The following is a 16,567-nucleotide window of genomic DNA, read 5'->3' on the forward strand; positions in this document are numbered from 1 at the left end:
TAACAGTAGTAATTCTGATAATAGTAATAACTAGTGCATGTTGAACACACAGCAATATTTTATATGCTATATGTTTATCTTTAGGCATCATAATAATCCTACAGGGTAAATCTTATAAGTATACACATTTTCTAAATCAGGATTTCTCAACCCTAGCACTTTGTGGTAGGGGACTACTAGGTATGTCGTAGGATAATCAGAACCAGCAACCCTGGCCCCTATCCTCTAGACATCAGTACTAACCCCTCAAGTTGTGATAGTCAAATATCTCTAGACATTACCAAAGTCCCCTGGCACAAGTGTGTGGGGGGTAATCACCCCAAGTTGAAAACCACTGCTCTCCGTCAACCAGCCAGATTATTTTTTTTTCTGTTAGACCTAGTTTGTACACGACCATTTGGTGTTAACATCTGTTGCCCCTACCACCATCATTTCTAATAGTTTCCAATTTTGTTCAGTTATTGGTGAGCATAATAAGCAAAATCCATGTATTCTGATAGCCCTCTTACATCCAGGATTTTGAAAACTGTTTTGCAGCATAATAAAACAAATGAGATGGTAATTAGCATAAGTTGTACTAAAATTACGTATCCAAAAAAGAGAATTTTTAGTAGAATTTTAGAATCCTCTACTGAGTTCAGTATATTAAAAATGGGAGTAAATAAATCCATGTTATTTGCATGTATTCTTCTATAAATGTCAAACTGAGGTTATTATTTTTTTTTACTACCTACCTAGGTAAGAATACTTTTTGTGAATCTTTTCTGCAGTACTGGAAAATTAGAAGATGGTCAATCCTTACAAAGTTAAAAAAAAATTTAGATAAACTTATAACAACTTAATAATAAGGCTTATTTTCTGATCTTTTTGAAAAAGAAGTGTTTTGCTGCATTTTATTATGAAAGTTTGCTTTTAATACAAAATATGTTTTTAGCAACATTTTAAATTGTGATATTGTAAAATGGAACTCAATAGGTCTCTGAATTGGTGAAGTTCACCAAATTTCTGATTCATGAAATTTCTTTCTCAAAAGTCTTAACCTATCAGTCCACTTCCCTAAACTCTCATAAAATAAATTATTTTTCTCTGACAGGTTATTTTAGAAATGTATGGCAATACATGGCTCCAGTTATGCTGTTTGGTAGGAAATTATTAGATCTCACTATTGTTAATTAAAGGAACATTTTGGAAAAATTCAGAGAGAGAATAATTGCTTTTTTTTTTTTAGATGTATGAGAATGTTAGACTCTTCAGATAAGTAATTGTGCAAAATGATCACACTGAAATTTTAACTACTATAATTTTTATGTAGGCAATAGTTAGCACAGTGAAAATATCATATTTTAAAATCAGATTGAATGGGAACCAGAGTATGCAGTGAGGACTATGTTTATTTCTTATATTATATAGCACTTTTCAGCTCTTGAATAATATGGAACAGTTAGAAGCATTCACTAGGCATTGATTTAAGTGTAAAATATTTGAAGGTGATTTTACCTTACTCAAATGGTCAGATTGAAATTGTGCTGTTATGGAACAAACTGAAATTGAGATGGGAAGAATACAACATCATTTCTGTGATCTTCCTGCCAAAGATACATAACCTGAATCCAATCCCAAATAAATGTCAGACAAACCCTTGAGAAAACTACTACAAGATAGGTGGCTTGTAATCTTCAGAATTGTCCAGGCCACAAAACTAAAAGGATGACTAAGAAACTGTTCTTGATTAAAGGGACCCAGAGAGTCATGGCAACAAAATGCAGTGTATAATTCTGAACGGATCCTTCATACCATAAAAGATACTATTGGGATTGGTGAAACATGTCAAGAGGTCTGTGATTTAAACAGTAGTGGTATTCCAGTTAGTTTCCTAATTTTTGATGGTTGTATTATGGTTATTAAGAGAATGTTCTTTTTTATAGGATTTATACCCTGTAGTATTCCAGGGTTATGAGCTACCAATCAACAACTGCTTTTTAAATGCTTTGAGAAAAGTTCTTTGTTATGTACTTGCAATTTTTCTGTTAGTTTGAGATTACTTTTTATAAGGGAGACTGGGGGAAAAACTGTAGGCTGTTGTTTACTAATGCTGGGGTTAGAATCATGTTGCTACCACTTACTTATTGCCTTTTTGGGTCTTAGTTTCCCCACCTATAAATTAAGATAAAAATACCTGTAAGATAAAAGTACCTTGTAAGCTTGTGTAGGGTTTAAGTAAATTAAAAAACAAATCTTTTAAAGTTCTTAGTAGTGCCTGCAATGAGTATCAGGTATTATATTATTTGGGTTTATCACTTTTACATTTCTAGAACACAGTGGTCATGATTGAGTTCCTAATGTATCAATGAGCAGTATTTAGAATCTTGGACTATTTACTAGTTATTTGTTGTGATAAAATGACCTTTGGATTGGTAAAAATGTTTCAGTATAGAAATCTGATCTGTTCCAAAAGTAAGTAAAGCTGGAGGATATAAAGGAAGGATTCTTGTGTGGGAGTGCCTAATAATAATGATCACAAAGTTGCAAGTTTGACCTGAGTTAATTTGAGCTGATCTCATAGACCTACAAATCTTACTAACCTCCTACATTGATAAACTCTGTTTTTTACCTACATAATTATGAGTTACTATCTTCATGGTTTTCAGAGACAGGCTGAAATACTAATTGCTTTTGTACTAATTGTTTACGAAAAAAAAGTAACTGCTCTGCTGTCTTGTTTATTGTTGTCTTAGCATAATCTCTGCCTTTTGTATGCCTTGTCCAGTCACCTGCCATCTGCTACTGTGGACCTCTGGACTGCTCTGATGCTGAATACCCTTAACTGTCCACACCCCACTTGATAAAGAACAAGGACTTTTTGTTACTTCCCCTAACTTCGACCTTTTTTAGCAGGAAGCAGTTTGGAGATGTAGTCACCCATTTTTTTCATAGCAATGGAACGCAGAAATTGACAGTTGGGAAGTGCAACAGTGGTCCACTTTATGCTTTGAATATAGCCCTTGCTGCTCTGCCACTGAAACTTATTTTTTAAATGGACATGTTTCTTTCTCTTTCTCTCTCCCTGCTCCTCTCTAATTTCTCTCCCCCCAATCTCAGGGAAAACAGGATTACCTTTTTTCCCCATTTTAGGCAGATTTATCTGACCCTGAGTACACACCCACCATAGGAATGAAGTAATCCAGACTTTGGGGATGGTACCAGAACATCTCAGAAATTACTATATCTCAAATTAACAAGTGGATGACAATTCCAACAGAGAACACATGGAATGTCGCCTTCGAATCACCTCTTTAAAAACCTCCTGTTCCTTCTGATGGGCAGAATTACAGCCTCTGGGAAGGAGTCCCCTGTGTTTTTCCTTTCCTAACAAGGCAATAAAACTTTTTTTCCTTTTTCTCAAAAACAAAAAAGAAAGAAATATGATCTGTTGTGCTACAGGTCAACACAGTGAAATAAATGTGAAGAAAGAAATAAGGAAATGTAAATACTGGATTTTTTAAAAATTGGGTAGTTATAGAGCTTAAAAATTATCCATAATACCTGTTTTATTTTTGCTTGATATTCCAGTGATTGTTAAAGACTATACCTATAAACAAAACCTAGTTTGATTGGTTCACTACTAAATTCTGTCTCCCTTTACACTCTGGAGTCATATCCATGCCTTATCATTACTTGTCTCTGGGAACCAAAGAACTTTAACAAATAACTAGTAATTAAGGTAGCAGCTTTTTACACAGATCATTCTGATTTCGAATTCTTTCTCTCCCACTTTTTTTTCCTAATTAAAAAATTTTCTTCAAAAAAAAATTTTTTTTGAGACAAGATCTCACTAATGTTGCCAGGCTGACATCAAACTCCTGGATTCAAGCCATCCTCCTGCCACAGCCTTCCCAGCAGCTGGGATTACAAGCATGCACTCCCACTGCCTGGCTTCCCACTTACTTTTGACCTTTGACAAGAAACTAATATCTCTGAGCATTAACTCTCACCTATAAACTGGAGGTGATATAGTGCGTGTGTGGTGTGTATGTGAACTATGTAGTCCATGGTACTCACTGTAAAAATATTAGCTTATTTCCTACCTTCCTCCACCCCATTGCATAATTACCTTACATCAAAAAATCAGTCAAAAGGATATGCAGGTAGATGTTCTCAAGTTCCATTGCCTTGTTTGTGGGGTGGGGTAGATTATGTGAGTTACCTTCTATTACTTTTTTCTCATTTCTAGTGAAATAAAGGGTATCATTTTCAGCTCATACCCAGCAACTTTTCAGGAAGGATAACTCAGAAAAGCATCCTAATGAGGCAAAGCTTGATGATGACAACAGTATTTTCATTTTCTAGACGTTGTAGCTATAATGCTGTCCTTTACTCTTTTTTTGCCTTTTAAAGACTATTTTAATATTAATTAGGACAAAATCTAGCTATTAGGATGGGAACAAAAAGTCAAACCTCATAAGTAATTAGGTTTCAAATACAGATTTTTTTGTGTCTCATTTTAATATATTTCTGGGAATAAAAACTGTTTAAATTATTTCTGTTAACTGAGTTGCCCTTCACTCAACTATTTCTGTAAAGAAATTCACATTCTGCCCAATTTTAAGAAAAGGACCCAAGATACTCGGAAAAGAACAAAGAAATTATGATCTTCTTCCCTAAAGTTGTGAATTTGTAGGCCATATTAGAGGATCAGCTGTCACAGACCACCAGAAGGGCACAGCGCCATGGGTAACAAGCTGGGCCTGTGCAGATCCTCGTTCAGTGTAACATTCCTTGGCTGTGGGCTAGACCCTGGCTACTCTTATAGTCTGTGAGGTTTTGTTTTTATTTTTTTAGTTTTGGTTTTTAACCTGGACAGCACTTTCACTGTACTGCAGACTTTTCTCAGCATCTATGTGAATGGGGGCTATTCAAGACTTCCCGTGGCCTTGTGTTTAATGAGCCCTGGTGCCCTGGCTCTGTGCTGCCTGGGACACTTGTTGAACATGCCTGAAGACCCCACTGCTGGTCTTGCTCTCAATACACCAGGCCTGGAATCAAAAGACATTTCAAGAAGGTGTTCAGGAGAAATAAACTTAATTTTTTTACATGCATCTTGCCCATAAGGCACTTTTGGGGCGTGGGGTACCAGAGATTGAACTCAGGGCACTCTACCACTGAGCCACATCCTCAGCCCTATTTTGTGTCTTACTTACTTACTGACTGAATTGCTTAGCACCTTGCTGTTGCTGAGTCTGGCTTTAAACTTGAGATCCTCCTGCCTCAGCATCCTGAGCCTAAGGCACTTTTTAAAGCCCTAATTTTTAGTCATATTTCCTGATTATTCTCTGAATTTTAATTCTGCCGTATTCTTTATCTCCACTTCGGGGTAATATGAACTCCAGTGATAGACATCTAAATTGAACCCCATGCTATACAGCTTTATACTTTCAGGCGGAATATATTATTAATCCATTAAACAAGAATGTATTGAATATCATTGTATGCCAGGCACCATTTTAAGCACTGGAAATTCAACTGTAGTCAAGTAGACATGCAGTAACATATTCTAGTCAAGACAAATCATCAAAATAAATTATATTCTATAAATATGTAGTATATCTGATGATAGTAACTGATAGGGAGAAAAAAAAAAGTATCCCTGTGATCCTCAGTATCCTTACCAGAAAACTGGATGACAGTTACCTCAAACAATTATTGTTCAGTCAGATGAGAGGGCACACATAAGAACTGGGGACACTGTGGTGAATTAGAAATTCTACCTCAGGGAGCTTCCCAGACTCTCTTTAACTTGCCAGAATAGAGCAAATGTTTTTTGAGACTTACATTGCTAAGATAACCTGTATGTAATTTATTCCTGGTATATCCTCATTAAATAGGTGCCATCCTGTTTATTAAGTGCCATGTAAATGAAACTTTAAAAAATTGGATTATGTTTTTCTGTTGACACACATAATTTGAAAGATGCTCCTATTATAGTAATCCTTCCCTTTCATTGCCTCTGTTGGTGGCTATTTTAGACATCTATAAGGTCTTAATGTTAATTGGGTGGCAACATTTGTGATTATGAGAGCTAATGGGTTTGAACTTAGGCAGCCAATCATGGGATCTTTTCTCTGTTGGAAACTCTTTACATGGAAAAAAGAACATAAATTATCTGTTCTGTCACTCCTGTTCCTTGTAGTTCCCTTTGTCTTGGCCTCCTGTATCTTGAATTTTGTTGACTTTGAAAAATAAATGAGATTTTCTTAAAAATTTTGCACTTCCGAATGTTGCAGTAATATGGTTTTATGTCTTATTTTTTCAGTAATGTTTTAAACACACTTTTCCTGCTAAAATCTGTTGTATTTGCTTTGCTGTTCCCCCCTCCCCCTAACATGCCCTTGAGGTATTATCTGTTTCTCTGTAAAGTATAACATCATTTTTCCCCCCAACTTGCTGAGTTTTGCTGGCTTCCATCTGCTATTGTGTCTTTTGCATTTGGCTTTAGTCTCTTAGTAATGTGTTATGTAAATGAAAATCGAATGACCTTCTACATTTTTGTCTTTTTCAATTTGTTCAAGTACAAATATTCTAGATTTTGTACAATTGAATCCCTTCATTAGCTAAGAGGACCAATACTTCAAGAGCTAAATACTCATTACTTACTTTGAAGCATTCTTTTTATAAAAACATAACTACTTACAAGAGTGAGTAAAACCATAGAAAATGATACAAAATTAATCTGAGAGCTGTTTTGTTGCTTTTGAGTGACAGAGTCTATTGAAACTGAGACTGTGCATTCAGAAAAGCACTCAGTGCTTAGGAAACACTCATTCACATCAGGTTGATTTATTCTTTGCACAAACGGGCTGTGGTAGTGGGAAGTGTAATTCACAGCACATTAGCTCTTAAGTCAGTGTCACTGCTTGAGTGGTAGTGTGAGGCTTGCATGTCTGCACAGTGTAATGATACCTGTATTCCAACACTCAATTTTTCTACCCCTTTGCCTCAATCCTAAATTGATTTTTTTAAAAGTGTGAAAAAAAGGGGTCTGTGCATAAAAATCACTATATATGATCATTTAAAGAGTTTTCAATATAATAAATATATTATTTTTTTAAATGGCCTCATTTCTTTCCATTAATACTTTAAAAAAATCTTCAGTTATCATTTCAGTGGGGAAAATCTTTGCCGTTGTTATTTTCTGGTGGTATGTTCAATTCCAAGGTGGCTGGGCACATCTAACTGCAAATGTGATCAATTAGTATTAGTATATCATTTTAAATATTTTTTATTTCAATCATATTTTAGTAAACTACTAGTGATTAGTAACCATTCTGAAAAGCTCCTGTCTTGATTTCCCTGTCTCAACAAACCTTATACCCTACCCCCATTCTATTTTCTCTTTTTTCCTTTTTCCAGGCACCTGTCGTCTTCTGCCACATGCCTATCAAACCTAATTGCAGCTTCGGGAGGACTTTGGTGAGGCAATTCCTTGGTCATGCTGTCCCTCAGGAATTTAATTCGAATGGGATGTGCATGTGGCCCTGGAGCCATGTCAATGACTGCTACAGCTCCCAGATTCTAAAGGCTGGTCACCTCAGGCCTTAAAAGTTGTTTCAAGTCTAGGACAATTTAGTCTCAGGATAGATATGGCAGTAATAATGCAATTTGGGTCATTTTGTCAATGGAAATTAACCTTCAGTGTTCCTGCTAATTTTATATAAAAATCTATGACATACAGACCATTTTTAGTCTCTCTCAAACTATAGTGCTTTAAAACAATTTTCATAAGCGTTTACTTTTTTCTTTTATAACTAATATTACCGTCATCAAATTGCTAAATGTGTGTGTTTTAAACATAACTTCTTTAACACTATTTTTAAAAATTTTTATCATTCTTAATTTTTTTTTTAAAGTTGGAGATGGACAGAATGCCTTTATTTGTTTATTTTTATGTGGTGCTAAGGTTCAAACCCAGTGCCTCACACATGCTAGGCAAGTGCTCTGCTACTGAGCCCACTTCTTTAATACCATTTAAACTTTGGCCCTCTGACTAAATCTTAGAAAAATTAAAAGTGAAGTATGGGAACCAAAAACATACCCAACCTAGTGCTCTGGGGTTCATTAAATATGAGTTAATTTTTTTTCTTACAATGAGAAACACACTTTATCTACCTTTAAAAATTTTTGTTTTTAAAAATACAAAGCTTTTTCTCCAGACTGAAAAAGAGATCAGTGAGTTGTATGCAGTTCGGAAAACAAATCACCCAGAAACTAAAAATCCACTAACACTCAGTACCCCTTGATAATATTTTACTTTTCCCTATTGTGTTTCTTTTCATTTTTAAAGAACACATTTCAAACACATAGAAAAATGCATGAACTTTCTGTGTATTGAGCATCTAAGAATGATACCCAGGTGTAAAATGTTAACTTTCACCGTATTTATTTCTAGTTTTTGACCTTGGGTTTCTTTGTTTATGCATGTGTGTGCATATTTTCAAACATAATCAAGATATTATTATGTATCTAGATTTATATTTTTTCTTTAACATTTTAAATGTTTTGTCATATCCTGATTTTTATTTTATTTTGTTTTATTTTTGTGATGCTGGAGATGAAACCCAGTTCTTCTTGCATGCTAGGTAGTCATTCTATCACTGATCAATAAATTTGCAGTATTGCTTTGTTGTAACACAAAATTTGTGTTTTTATGGCAGCACAATTCACAATAGCCAAATTATGGAGCCCCAACCCAGATACCCATCAATAGATGAATGGACCAAGAAAATGTGGTATATATACGCAATAGAGTTTTACTCAGCCATAAAGAAGAATGAAACTGTGGCATTTACTGGTGAATGGATGGAAGTGGAGAACATCATGCTAAGTGAAATAAGCCAGACTCAGAAAATCAAGGATTGAATGTTTTCTTTCTTATGAGGAAGCTAGAACAAAATGAAGAGAGGGGAGGGGATATGATATCATAAAGATGTAGGGAAGACCAGTGGAGTAGAAGAAGGGGATTGAGAGGGGGATAGGAGGGATGGGAAGGGGGGAATGTGTAATGAATTTAACAAAAACATATTATGTGTACATATAAATGTACATATAGTATATATAATGTGAATTCCACCCTTATGTATACCTATAAAGCACCAAATAAAAATAAATAAATGGTGTGGGGATATATATAGCTCAGTTGGTAGAGTGCTTGCCTTGAATGCACAAGGCCCTGGGTTCAATCCCCAGCACCACAAAAATAAATAAATAAATAAATAAACAGGTGAAAGGAAGATTAGTAGAGTAGAAAAACAGGGGAAGGCCTAGGGGCTCCAGGGACTGAAATGGAGTAAATCAGATTCTACGCATATATGATTTTGTCAAAATGAACCCAACTATTATATGCTGCTGTTCATATCACTACAATGCACTAGTTAAAAAAAAAATTGTGCCATTGTATGGACAGGTTTGTTTTTAAAAGGTGATAATTTAATTTAATTTTATATTATTTTCTAGCTCTTTTAATATATCATATTCTATGATTTAAACCACTGTTTTTCAAAAAACTGTAGTTACAACTCATCAGTGGGTTACAAAATCAATTTTAGCAGGTTGCAGTTAGAATTTTTAAGACAACTAAAACTAGAAAAGACCAGGGTATACCTCAGGTTCTTTGGCAAAAATTGTACGTATTTTCATCAATGTCTTTAGTTGTCTGCATGTAATTTATTTTATTTATTTATTGTGGTACTGGGGATTGAACCCAGGGGCCCTCTACCACTGAGCTACATCTCAAGCCCTTTATATTTTTAATTGGAGACAGTGTCTGGCTAAGTTGCCAAGGGTAACCTCATACTTGTGATCCTCCTGCCTCAGCCTCCTGAGTAGCTGGGAATATAGGTGTGTATGTAATTTACCAAAAAAAAAAAAAAAAAAAAATTAGCTAAAGGTCACAGTCATAAGCATTATTAGGCATCTTATCAATCTACCTACCTCATGTGTTTGAATTTAAAATCCATTTTAATGCTTTTTCTGGATAGATTTATTAGGATTGGACGTATGAAAAGTGGGGTAATAAAATAGTAAAACACACTCTATACCTCTGGGTTTTAGCACTGTAGGGAGTTCTTTCTCACAGGTGATTGTTTTCATTTAGTTTTACATTAGGGGGCTTTGAGCCTGTGTCAGAATGATGATCCCTTATTAAATGGTAAGTTGTTTATTTAATATTAGATTATAGCTTTATCAAAAGATTGTAGTTTAGATTATTTGTATAAGTTAGAATTCTGAATAAATAAATCTCAAAAGCATCTTCCCTTGCCCCAGTTCTTTCATATCACCTGTGCTCCTCATCTGGAAGTACCTTTGCCTTCTGTTCAAAGGGCAACATTCTCTCAGGAGCACAGCTGCAGTGGTGGATTCACTCAGTTCTCCCAAGTGAAAAACAAGGCACAAGGAACACTTCAATGTATTGAGTTCTCTCTAAAACTTAAGGAACAGGCCCTTTAATGAGATATGATTTTTACTAAAAGTAATTTTTTAATATAGTATTAAAATAAAAAATATCTTTCAGCATGTATTTTAAAGAATACACTGGGGGTATTTCTCTTGTTTAGCTATGACTTTTAAAGCAGTCATTATATTTTAAGAAGAGGGACTCAGAACTGCAGAGCCAAATGATTGAATCTGGCAAATGGATAATAAGGAGCCATGAGAAAGTTGGGCATAATAACAGGTCTGTTTGGGGGGGAGATGCATAAGATGGAGAGCCTACTGCCCTACTCCTTGAAGCTGTTCATTCACTCATCTTTCACTTTCCTGAGATCTTTTCTGTGTCAGTTACTCTGCTTAGGTGCAGGGTACCCCCAGATGACTATGCTTGAGTGTTCTCAAGGTTCTTGTAGCCTTGTGAGGGAGTCCTGTGAACAATAATTAAATAGCAAAGCTGTGAAGCATAAACAGGCCTGGACTGTCAAGTCCAGATTCTGTTTAAATCTTGACCAGTGTGACTAGTAATTATTGAACTTTTCTAATCCTTGCTAATTTTCCTCATTTGTGAAGAGAGATTGCTAATTACTTTCTGGGGTTTTTTGTTTGTTTGTTTGTTTTGTGTGTGTGTGTGTGTGTGTGTGTGTGTGTGTGTGTGAGAGAGAGAGAGAGAGAGAGAGAGAGAGAGAGAGAGAGAGAAAGAGAGAGAGAGAACAGTAGATACCTAGCATTATAGTATGTTACAGTTATTGTCTATGTCAGTGTTATTATCGCTTTTATTTCTGAGTGTGTTAAGTGCCAAACTAGAGGTTTATAATAAGTGCCCATGAATGAGTCAACTACTGCCTTCAGTTTCTGTATGCTGCACTGTTGGAATTCTCTGCCTCCATTGCCCAGGTGTGTACAAGCTTCTTTATCTGTGTCTTGGATACCCTTTTGTCTGTTTATAGAAGTAATGAATTCCTTTGTGTTGTTACTCACCCTTCCTTAGTCCCCTGAGCATAGGAATTCTCCAAGGTTCTTTTCTCTTCCTTTCTTTTCTTTCCCTTTTTATCTCTGCTGTCCCCCTCCATTCCCTGTTTTCCCTTTTCTCTTCTCTTCCCCCTCAGAAACTCATCCATCAATTCCTACCGTTTAGCCATCACTTCTGTGAAGATGCTTCCCAAATCTATATCCATAGCATTTCCAGCTGCCTGCTGGGTATCTCCATCTGGAAGTCCTTGCATTCAAAGTTACCATGTCCAAAACTGAACTCATTATTTCCCCATTAGCTCCTCTTCTTTCTCTACTAACTGCAGCATTATCACCTCCAACAAACAAGTTTGAATCTTAAATTCAGCCCTTGCCTTTCCTTTGCTTCTCCATTCCTTGCCAGTTCCTCCCTTCCCCAGTCAGTCGGCCAGAACAGCCTGTCCCATCTCCATGCTGCTGCCATCCTTCAGCTTTTCTTTTCCATCCCTTTTTGCCACTACCCTAATTTAAGCCCTCATTACCTCCCACCTGGGCTACTGAACCAGGCTCCTCCTAACTAATCTTCTCTCCTTCCTTCTGTTGTAGGGGACAGATGAGGCAAGGCACCAAAGATAGCAGGAAAACAGTTTTATTTGGCTGCAGCCAGGTTCAGAGGGTAAAGCTTTCACTATAATCAATTAATTGTCTGAACTCCGAGTTCAGGTAGTTTTAGAACTTTATGCCCAGCGGGTAAGGTGGGGGGCAGAAGTTCCTAGTCTGCAGAAGTTCACATAAAAGCAGCTTTTTCTTTCACTGTTTTGGGCAAGTTAACCCTTCAAGGACAACACCTGAGAAGGGGAGAGCTTCTTCTCCCCTTTCTTTCCTCCCCCTGCCAGCTGTTACCATGGAGCCCAATTGGTAGCCTATCTTAAAAATGTAGACATCTCTGTGAAGCCCCAGCTCAAGGCCAGAGCCCTTGTTAAAGGCTCTGTCTTTTTAAAATCACATTTTGCATTTGCAAACACACCTTAACAAACTACTATACTGGATAAATGTTTGTGAAAAACTAGTAAAGGGGCGTTCAGCATCTGGAGTGCTGATTTCTTCCAGGCCGGTGGCCCAGTAAAATAGAGCAACAGGAAAATAGGAAGTTTACTTACATTGAATTCTTTTGTAGAGACTCTTCTGCTGACAGTCCTAAAATCAATTATGGTGAAGATTTCTGGAGAAGCTTAGTTAAGATTTTCTGTGGAGGAGGTGGTGCCAGTATACCTTCTGCATTCTACTGCCAGAGTAAATGGTATTAGGCCCAGAATACCAGGTTTAGTGTTTAGCTCTAATCACACCATTGTCTTGCTGACAAATCATCCTTGTGCCTCCACATTGCCTGCAGACCCAAGCCTAGTCCCTTTGTTCTTTTTTTATTCTTTAATTTTTATTGTTGGTTGTTCAAAACATTACATAGTTCTTGACATATCATATTTCACACTTTGATTCAAGTGGGTTATGAACTCCCATTTTCACCCCGTATACAGATTGCAGAATCACATCAGTTACACATCCACTGTTTTACATATTGCTATACTAGTGTCTGTTGTATTCTGCTGCCTTTCCTATCCTCTACTATCCCCCATCCCCTCCCCTCCCCTGGGAGGAAGAGCATGAGAAGAAGATTAACATTAAACAGGGAGGAGAGGTGGGAGGGAAAAGGAGAGAGAAGTCCCTTTGTTCTTTAGACTATCTTTTCATGGGCTTATTCACCTGCATGTGTTGCCTGAATGGATAGCTCCACAGCTTTTGAACCTTTTCTCTCTTCTCCTTGTCACTGCTTATCCTGTTTCTTACTCCTGAAATAACCCTTTTCCATTCCAGTATCTCTAGCACCATCCCATCTTATATTCTCTACTCAAGGAAATTTGACCATGTTTCAGTTTCTACCATAAGGGCCACCTCCAGCAATAAGGAATTTTCTTTTTTCCTCTGTGTACTGATAACCTGTTTGTTACTCTACTGTCTTTGTTACCTTTTCTTTATAATATTAAGCACATATTCAAATATATTATGAGTTTACTATTATAGCTGTTTTCTTACAGCTCATATTTCATTGTGTACCCCTCATACTTTGTACGTTTGTGTTGAAATGAAATTTGAGAGGATATTTGAAAAAGTGCCATAGAAGTGATTTGAGGACTTGAGATACTTACAGGATTGAGTTAAGGAGGAAAAATGGTTAATAGTGTGGAAAGATATGATGAGGCACGAGCATCGCAGTCAGCCATGGAAAGCATAATGTGAGAAGGGAACGGAGCTGGCTTGCCTGAAGTTTCACCTACTCAATCTTTATGTCCACGAAATTGCCTAGTTATTAGGATATGTTCATCTGTTATAGATCTGGAGTAGAATTTTGAAAGAAGTGTTTTCCCCTCAATAGTCAGCTTACAGGCTTTCAGAATAAAATTATTTAAAATTACTGATATATCTACATAATCTAAATTCTAGGACAGTGTAGCACGCAATGTCCATTTGAATTGAATCAAATGTTATTTTAGGGTTAGACATCTCAAGATGTCCACCAAGTTGGCCCGTGTTTCTCATTGAATATTGTAAAAGCCTTCTATCTGGATTCTCACACCCACTTGGTTTCCTCCTCTCTTCTCCAGCCAAGTTGTTTTTCTACACTGAGGAGAGAGGATTTGGAGAGGATGATTTTTTTAAAAATATCTGATTATGTTTAATAAAATGCTGTTGTGTCTTTGTATTACTCTTTGGATGAAGAGCAAAACTGTTACTAAAGCCTGTTCAACCTATGTGGTCCAATCCCTATCTGTCTCTAACCTCCTTTCATACAATGTTCTCAGCCAGGGATATGCCCATTCTTGGGCTGTAAATACACTCCTCTTACCTGTCTCTTCCCACATCCTCTTTTTTTTTTTGAAGATTTAAAAAAAAATTGTTCTAGTTAATCGTGTTAATCATGACAGTAGATGCATTTTGATGCATCATACATAAATGGAGCATAACTTCTCATTCTTCTGGTTGTACACAATGTGGTATTACACCAGTTGTGTAATCATATATGCACATAGGGTCATAATGTCCGATTCATTCTACTATCGTTCTGTCCCCCTACCGTTTGCCTTCTTTACACTTCCCTCCACCCAATCCAAAGTACCTCTTTTCTTCCCTTGCTGCCCCCCTTATTGTGAATTAGCATCTGCATACCAGAGAAAACATTTAGCCTTTTTTTCTTTGGACTTAGCTTATTTAGCTTAGCATGATATTATCCAGCTCCATCCATTTACCAGAAAATACCATCATTTCATTCTTCTTTAAGACTGAGTAATATTTCATTGTGTTTATATACCACAGTTTCTTTCTCCATTCATCCATTGAAGGGTACTTAGGTTAGTTCCGTAGTTTAGCTATTGTGAATTGAGCTGCTATAAACATTGATGTGGCTGCGTCAGTGTAGTATGCTGACTTTAAGTCCTTTGGATATAAACCAAGGAGTGGGATAGCTGGGTCAAATGGTGGTTCCATTCCAAGTTTCCTGAGGAAAAACATTTCTTTAAATCTCCTGGAGGTCTCTTGCTCTCATAACCCTGTTCATCCCTAAAAGTAATTCATGTTGCATTTAATCATGATATTTTTCATTCAGACTGTTATCTACAACAAGGGAGACCACAGCTCACCATTGCTTGTCATTATGTCCTCCACTGCCTGTTTAGTACCATGCCTGACATGTAATCAGCATTCAGTACATGTTTGACTGAATAAATTTGAAAAACCAACTTTACCATTCTCTAAGCTAGCATTCATTGAGCTATTCAAAATGCTTAACCACATATGTTTCAAATTTGGGGGTTTGTTTGTTTGTATTTCGGAATATTTACATAGTCCTTAAATCTGAAACTTTTGCAACCTGTATGTGATTTTACCATCTTCTGGATATGCTCCTGTTTGTGGATGTAACTCCTTAAAGAGAGACACTGATAGTAGATAGATCAGTGTTCCCGGTAAAATATGACCTGGATTATATGAAACATATTATCTTTTTAAATTTAGAATGCCAGGAACTTTTTTATGCTGAGAAACAAAATTTCTTACTTTCTTAGGATCAGAGCTAATTTTTGAGTTGTGGGCATCATCAGTTTATCTCAGTACTTTTTAAAAAAATTTGTTTATTCTGATTTGTTATACATGACAGCAAAATGCATTTCTCATAGTAGTCACAGATTTTTCATGTCTCCGATTGTACACAAAGTAGAGTCACACCATTCGTGTTTTCATACGTATACTTAGGGTAATGATGCCATCTCATTAAACCATCTTTCCTATCCCTATGCCCCCTTTCTTTCCCTCCCTCTCCTTTGCCCTATCTAAAGTTCCTCCATTCCTCCCATGTCCCCACCCCCCAACCCCCATTATGGATCAGCATCCACATATCAGAGAAAACATTCAGTCTTTGGTTTGGGGGGATTAGCTTACTTCACTTAACATGATATTCTCCACCTCCACCCATTTACTTATAAATGCCATGATTTTATTCTCTTTTAATGCTGAGTAATATTCTATTGTATACTGTACTGTTTTTGAAGGTGTTAATGAAGTGAATGTCAAGAAGTTGCTTTTAGAAACAGTTATTTAATTAACTTAAGCTAGTATCCATTTGTTTTTCTTCCTGACCTTTTCAGTACATTGATAGTGATGCTTGCAGAAGAGTGGCGTAACTTTTGTCCTTCGGGAAGGGAGAAAAGTGAACAATATTTGTAGGAGATTCTATATGCAAGTAGAGTGGGGGAAGACGGATGGGAGGAGACAAGGAGTAAAAGGAAAGGAAGGAATTGGAAAAAAAAGTAGATCATAAAAAAGCATCAAAGAGAATGTAATTTACTGATAACTTGATCTCCTACCATATGCTTCACAGAGTTATAGGCTTTATCCCTGTTATCTCTTCCCCACCATGAGTATGGAAAGTAGACATTGTTACTCTCATTTTATAAAAGAGTTGACAGCCTTCAAGTAATACAGCTGGTGAATAACAAAAAGAATTTTTCAGACATAAGCCTGTCTGGTTCTAAAGCCTACTGTTCTAATTATATTTAGCAAATAGTTTTGTCCATGAGATGAAGCAGAT

General features: G+C 36.4%; 1 protein-coding gene across 4 annotated transcripts in view; it reads left to right on the forward strand.

Moving 5' to 3' along the window:
- The window catches only part of Pdss2 (decaprenyl diphosphate synthase subunit 2), a 280,419-nt gene that overhangs the window by 96,034 nt on the left and 167,818 nt on the right, over positions 1-16,567 (forward strand). For 3 of the 4 annotated variants that reach the window (XM_071613166.1, XM_071613167.1, XM_071613165.1), the window contains exon 2: positions 7,408-7,467. The exons of the other annotated variant lie outside the window; for it this stretch is intronic. In XM_071613166.1, coding sequence (XP_071469267.1) covers positions 7,408-7,467 — 60 coding nt within the window. The remainder of the gene's footprint in view (positions 1-7,407; positions 7,468-16,567) is intronic. 4 annotated transcript variants of the gene reach the window in all.

This window comes from Marmota flaviventris, chromosome 6 (genome assembly GCF_047511675.1).
Source record: "Marmota flaviventris isolate mMarFla1 chromosome 6, mMarFla1.hap1, whole genome shotgun sequence".
In the NCBI taxonomy this organism is placed as follows: domain Eukaryota; kingdom Metazoa; phylum Chordata; class Mammalia; order Rodentia; family Sciuridae; genus Marmota; species Marmota flaviventris.